At 41.8% G+C, this 6,263-nt stretch overlaps 1 protein-coding gene across 1 annotated transcript; it reads right to left on the bottom strand.

The window, feature by feature from the left end:
- Nucleotides 1-685: 685 nt before the first annotated feature.
- On the bottom strand, nt 686-4,937 carry LOC140507282 (uncharacterized). Its single transcript, XM_072615407.1, has 2 exons — nt 4,651-4,937; nt 686-4,008 (listed from the first exon to the last, which is right to left on the bottom strand). The coding sequence occupies exons 1-2, from the start codon at nt 4,679-4,681 to the stop codon at nt 2,918-2,920; spliced, it is 1,122 nt and encodes a 373-aa protein (XP_072471508.1). The 5' UTR covers nt 4,682-4,937; the 3' UTR covers nt 686-2,917.
- Nucleotides 4,938-6,263: the final 1,326 nt, after the last annotated feature.

Genomic DNA, 6,263 nt, shown 5'->3' with positions numbered 1-6,263 from the left:
CCAGTACAGCAGACCTTCCTGTCAGCCTTCCAGGCTGCCTTGGCCTGGAAATCTCTTTCTCTCTGTCATTTTGTGGTTTTTCCTGCTCTAGAATTTGTTTAGAGTCATTTTTACAGGTATTTTATGGGCTGTGGGAGGAGAACTTCTAGAAGTGCATCCTTCTACTCCACCATCTTGACTGTGCCCCCAATTGTAGTTAATGTTTAGATCTTTTCTGTCCTGTGACTAACAGTCATCCTTGTACTTTGGTATGAAATCTATTCAAATGACTCTTACAAGCCCAGAGGTACATGATATCAGAATTCAAGGATGATAGAAAGGTTAGAGAATGGTGGGAGAGCCTGAGCATACTATAATGGGAGCCTTAAAATGGAGGTCTTTATCTGGGAAATTTGGAGGAAATTTCATTTCCATATCTTTCTCAGTGATGGACTTGGTGTGGCAGTAATTATGCTTAACAATGACATTTCATTCCCTAAACATGGAAACACACAATCTGAACAGGTTAGCTTACTATTCATTGACCAGACTGATGGATACCACATTCCTTCATCTTGCCATAAGAGAATTTGCTTATCGAGATCATTTTTTTTCTTTTTCTCCTAGAGGACAGAACTCATATCACTAACAGTTATGGTAGCATACTTCAACATCACATCACACTACACCCTCATCCCTCCCTCCCTGGTATATGATGCTATAAAGATCATTCCAAAAATCTAAGTCTGGTGTTCAGAATTAAGGTGGAACTTCATCTCAGTGGTCACAATTCAGTGCAGACTCAGCCTGATTGTCACAGTCTATTAGAACTTCAGTCTGGTGACTGAAACACAGTAGAAGTTTGGCCCTCAAAAGCTTTTTCCCAATCATCAGAACCTATTAGAGGTATTACCTTGTGGTCAATTGGCTTCAATCTAATATTAATCTTTTGGAGTTTGGGTAAAGTATTGGGGATCCTGATCTAGGACCCTATTTCAGGTAGACTTGTGACCTGAACACTAAAACCTAATGTATAATCTCAGGACTGGGTAAAGTCATGTACCTGATGGGTTTATGCTCCAAAGAAGCATTGCCCAGTGATTTGGGGGCCTGTGAGTCTGAGTCACAATGTTATTATATATCTTAGTTGTTTAGAACTAGCTGAAATTAAGCCAGACAACAGGATTCTGGTATTTCCAGAGTCTGGTAATTGAAACTAGGTGAATGCATGGGGTGAGAAGCAACCTGGTAGATCTGAGGTGTCATTTAGTGATCCAGACTTGTAGTTGGGTCTCTTCAATGGGTTGTTTGGATCTGAAATAGGCTAAGGGGTCATGGCTTAAAGGAGACAGGGTCTCAGTGGGTAGAGTTGAATGTTATAGTATAAGTCTCTGGAACTGGTAGCATTGCTTCCCAGTCATATAGGCATATTAGAAGTGTAGCCTAAACATTATAGCACTTATAAGGGAAGGATCAAGGTGTTTGAATATCCGTGTTGGGTAGAGACATGATCTAGACATCTTGGTCTGGGGGCAATTTCCCCCAGGGGTCTAGATCCATTGAAATCATGCATTAAACAGTTTAAGACTATAGAAGATATTTCCTCTCTGATGATGATAATCAAATGCAACCCTGACCTCATACTCCGGACCAATTAAAAATTATTAATATCTTGATGATTCAGAGGAAATGCAACCTGAAATTCATCTAAGCTTGGAGAAATATCTGCCGGATGAGCAGAACACTGTAATAAACATGGCCTTTGTTTAAGTCTTGGTGGTCTGGGAAGGGCAGAGCTCTATGGCCTAAATTACTCTAGGAAGTCTTGTTCTAGCCGTCCAGGTCCAGTGAATCTGCACCTGAAAACTGGTAGTTCAAAAGACTTTAACTTGATGCTCAGCATATCATGGAGGCAATATCCAGAAGACAGAACCCTGCATAGCCCCAGCTTGCTTGCCTAATTCTGGTGACAATTTGTCCAAATGTTTAAGTTCTAGTAGAGGTGTAGCCTGGTAGTCTTGGCCCTGTGTCACTTTATCTTAGCAATAAGGACTCTTATATGGCCTCTCAGCTCCATCCAAGTCTCATAGAGATATGGCCTTAATGTCACTGTCCCAACCAGCCTGAGCTTAATGTGGGAGACTCAGCAAGGGTATAGTTCCAGTCATCAAGACAAAAGATATTCTTTACCCAACTTCTCAGTCCTGATATTTGTATGAGTTGGATTTCAAGTTCTCAGAGCAGGTTCAATTTTATGGACTATTTCCAAATGAGGTATGTGTTGATAAGGTCAGTCATAGAGTGATATCAATGTACTGCCCCATTATTATCTAGACTCAGCAAAGTCTTACAACTCAAAACCCTATTTAGACTCAGGGTTAATGTTATGTCCCAGGTTTGGGGGATAATATTTGCTTCAAGTCAGATGCCCAAGTCTATTGATATTATTATGGCTTGGTGGTTGAGGTCCATGAAAACTTCAGCCCAATGATCAGGCCGAGTGAAGGTGCAACTTGGCAGTCAGAGTATTGCTATGGCTCAGTTTTCTACTTGGCCTTATAGTCAGGGCCTCGTGGAGCCTTAATCATTATGAGTTGGACCTACGAAAAGTGTAGAGGTGACCTTGGCTCAGTGTTCCAGGCATAGGTGGTAACAATTAAAGGTTCCATGATTCAAAATCTGCTATGGATGGTATAGACACTGCCCTAGCCTGGTGGTAAGAGAAGATGAGATGACCTGTGCCTATCTATAACACAGTAGATGAGGTAAGGTCCACACACATTTGTGGCTCTGGCATAGTTTTTTGTGAAGTGATGAAGCAGGAAGCGATTGCTGTTCTATGCACCTTTGTCACTTGTGTCTGATTTTGAGGCCCAGGAGTATGGTCAAAGAATGCTAACATTGAAGTTGTGTCCTGCACAGGGAAAGGGTTAGGATATTATGCCTTGGAAGCTTTGTTCTTGGATGAGTTGGCTGTTTTCAAAGCTGTAAGCCTGCAAAGCCGTTGAGGTGGGGGTAACACTGTCCTTCCTCTGGGCTGTAGGTGGACACATCCTGCAAAGGCAGAAGAAGTCCTCATTTGTCGTCCTTGGTGCAACGGGGCTTTAGTTTGGTGACCAGGGTAGTTTCCTTGCCCAGCTGAGGCACTCTGGGTACATACTGGGTGCAATGAGGTTATTACAGCTGCAGTCTTGGCCCTCCGTACAACTTGAGGAGGAAGCTTGACCCGTTTCTTGACCCTCCAGTCAGCAGAGGAAGGAGGTGGCTCTGGAGGTACAGGTTGAGGCAAAGGTAAATGAAAACATGAAGGTGGAGGCTGAGGTTGGTGCTGAAGCCATGGCTGAGGTCCTTGTGGGGGTGCTAATGGTGGTGCTGGTGCTGCGGGTGGTGCTGGTGCTGGTGCTGGTGCTGGTGGAGGAGGAGGTAGAGAAGGAGGAGGAGGAGGAGGAGACTGAGGTGGTAGAGACATAGATGATGGCAATGGACATAAGGGGACAGGTGGAGATAGAAATGAAGGGGACTCTGACTGGTCGTGACTCTTTAAAATCTTGGGAAGGTGGTCAGTGACTGAGGGAGTTTTTGTCCAAAGATAAGGGTTCAATGAAGCCTCAGTCTGATGATTGGGGGCCAGAAGAGATTTAGAATCAAGAGATTTGACAGATATGGCTTTTGATTTCGCCTCTAAATAAGGGCAAGGTAAATGCAAAATGGAGGCATTGGCTCGTTGCTTAGGGCGTGGAGATGGTTTGTAATTCAGACAAGATAATGGTATTGCTGTTGATCTGTGGTAAAGGTGGTGGAGGTAGTAGTGGTGATCACCAGGGCAGGGCAGCTGTGCAGATGCAGCTCTCTGGTAAGGTGTAGTGGATGGGTTGGCAGTCTGGGCCTTGGGGTTGAGGTATGACATCTGTCCAGCCCCTAACTGGTGACCTCGATCCCACAATGGTGCGATCCTATGAGGCGGACATGGTAACAGAACAAACTTGGGCTGTTGACAAAAGTCTTTTGGAGGCAACTGGACCAGGGAAGCTGATGAAAAAGAGACCATGTGAGTGAGGTTAGAGAAATACATGTTCAGTGTAAGTAGGGGAAGGGAATTATGGACTGGGGAGCAGAGGGAAGGGGGATGGTGAGGACTGACTGTAACAGCAGAGCCTTCTTACTTTGCAAGTATTCAAAGCACTTTTACATATATTTCCTCATTGAACCTATTCAGTAGGCTCATTTAGTTACTAGGAAGATGTTATCATCCCCGTTTGACAGATGAGGAAATAGGACACATTTACATAATGATGCTGCTTGACATTTTGCCAAGCACTTTCCTATTGCCATTTTATAGATGATGAAAGCCGAGACACAGGAAAGACCTACGTGAATAATCGTGGCAGGACCAAGACTCGAACCTAGGTCTCCTGATTCATAGACCATGAAGCTCAGAGGCCATCTAGTCCAATGCCCATCATCTTACAGATGATGATAAGACTGAAGCCACGGGAGGAGGTTTTCTGACTACTGAGATCATGCAGGTGAATTCAGAGACAGAATCTGAACCCAGGTCTTTCCACTATACCATGTCAGTTTTGAAAATCCCCACGCTGAGATCAAATGGATGAGAACCACTAACCAAGAGATAGGTGATGGGGGCCCATTTAAGAAAATCGAAGTTCTCACCTTTTGGAAATATCCTGCATTTTCTCACCATTCTTCCACTGAAGAATTTCCTTGAGAAAATTATATATTAACAAAAAAAATGAGGAAGTCTGATTCCAGTTATCCCCAAATATACTATTAATCAATAATTAAATGCTCTTTAAGTTAGTTTTTCCTTGTCTGGGACCTTGTTTTTTAACCATTTCCTATTGTCCTCATTCTGAACCACTGTTAATATATGTATTATTCATTATATGTACTTATACATATTAACATATATAGTATATATCCATAAACCAGGACTAACCTCAATAGAATCTAATCAATAAGTGGAGCAAGTTATCCCTCTCCTTCTCAGGTTTGGTCATACCATCTATCTAATTCATAGTCTATTCAATGCCTTTATTAAAATTACCAACAAACTCATTTCTATAGAGATATAAAATGAGAATATAAAGAGCTACCTCATCCCAATTAAAATCTAAAAATATAAAACAATGAAGTTCTCTAGGGGTGAAATTTCAACAATCACTCATTGATTTCAGAGAAACTTTCTTGGTAAAACATCTTTTCCAAGCCTCCATAACTTACAAGTTGCCTAAGACCAGGTCTAAAATTATTTACAAAGGAATCCCACAGACTCAAGGTCCACACATCAACAGTGTTCCTTCACCCCCTGAAAGAGTCTTCTTACATGCTTTTGAATTTCTAATAGCTAATTCAAAATACTTTGAATGGAATATTTTGTGAAACTACCTTAGGAAATGGGAAACAAACTCAATTATCACACAACTTGGGCAAAGAAATGATAGCCTAGCTCAGCCAGCCCATTCTTCTAAACCCTTTTTGCCCTCTGCAGGGTCATGCTGTTGATCCCACACTTAGCAGCTCACCCCACCCCAAAGTGTATCTCACCAACAGGAACTATAAGAACAGGAACAAGGGAATTTCAAATTCCCAAAGTCCAGGCAAGAGTTCAGTCTAATTTCCAATGACCTTGGTGGCTTAGAAAGTTCTCTGAGTAGTGGATGCTAAGAGATTAAGTCCACAGCAGAAATGAAACAGAAAGAAAAAAATAACAAATCAATCTCTTCTGAAAAATGGCTTCTCCTTAGAGATCGACATCCAAGCAGTGTTTCAACTACAAGACTACTCAAGTAGAACCAACTGTGAGAGGAGCACCGAGGTCACCCTGACATCACAGAGCACCAGTTATCTATAGTGCACCTGAGGCAACTTGAGAAGGGGAAAGTTTAAAAATAACCCTTTATTCTATTTTCTTTCCACTTTTAGACACACACACACATAATTCTGGATCTGAATCTATATTAAACATGACCCCTTTTGTTCATCCTTTCCAAATAATTACCTCCCCTTACACCCTTTCAATTCACAAAGCATAAGGTTGCTATTACTCAAGGTTCTTTCTACACAGTAACCTCTGGATAGCATGCACTGTGTCTTTTTTATTATTTCACTTATCTGCTCTAGAACAGAACCTGCTCCTGACTTGTTAAAAAACAAAGCAAGAAAAAAATAAAGTTTTAAAACTTTGCTTCAATCTGCACTCAGAAGTAGGCGCTCAGTAATTAATTTTTTTACAAGTGAATGAATTTATAGCCAAGTTTCCCATT

The sequence above is a fragment of the Notamacropus eugenii genome, chromosome 5 (genome assembly GCF_028372415.1).
Source record: "Notamacropus eugenii isolate mMacEug1 chromosome 5, mMacEug1.pri_v2, whole genome shotgun sequence".
NCBI lineage: Eukaryota > Metazoa > Chordata > Mammalia > Diprotodontia > Macropodidae > Notamacropus > Notamacropus eugenii.
This window is presented reverse-complemented; position numbering and strand designations above follow the sequence as displayed.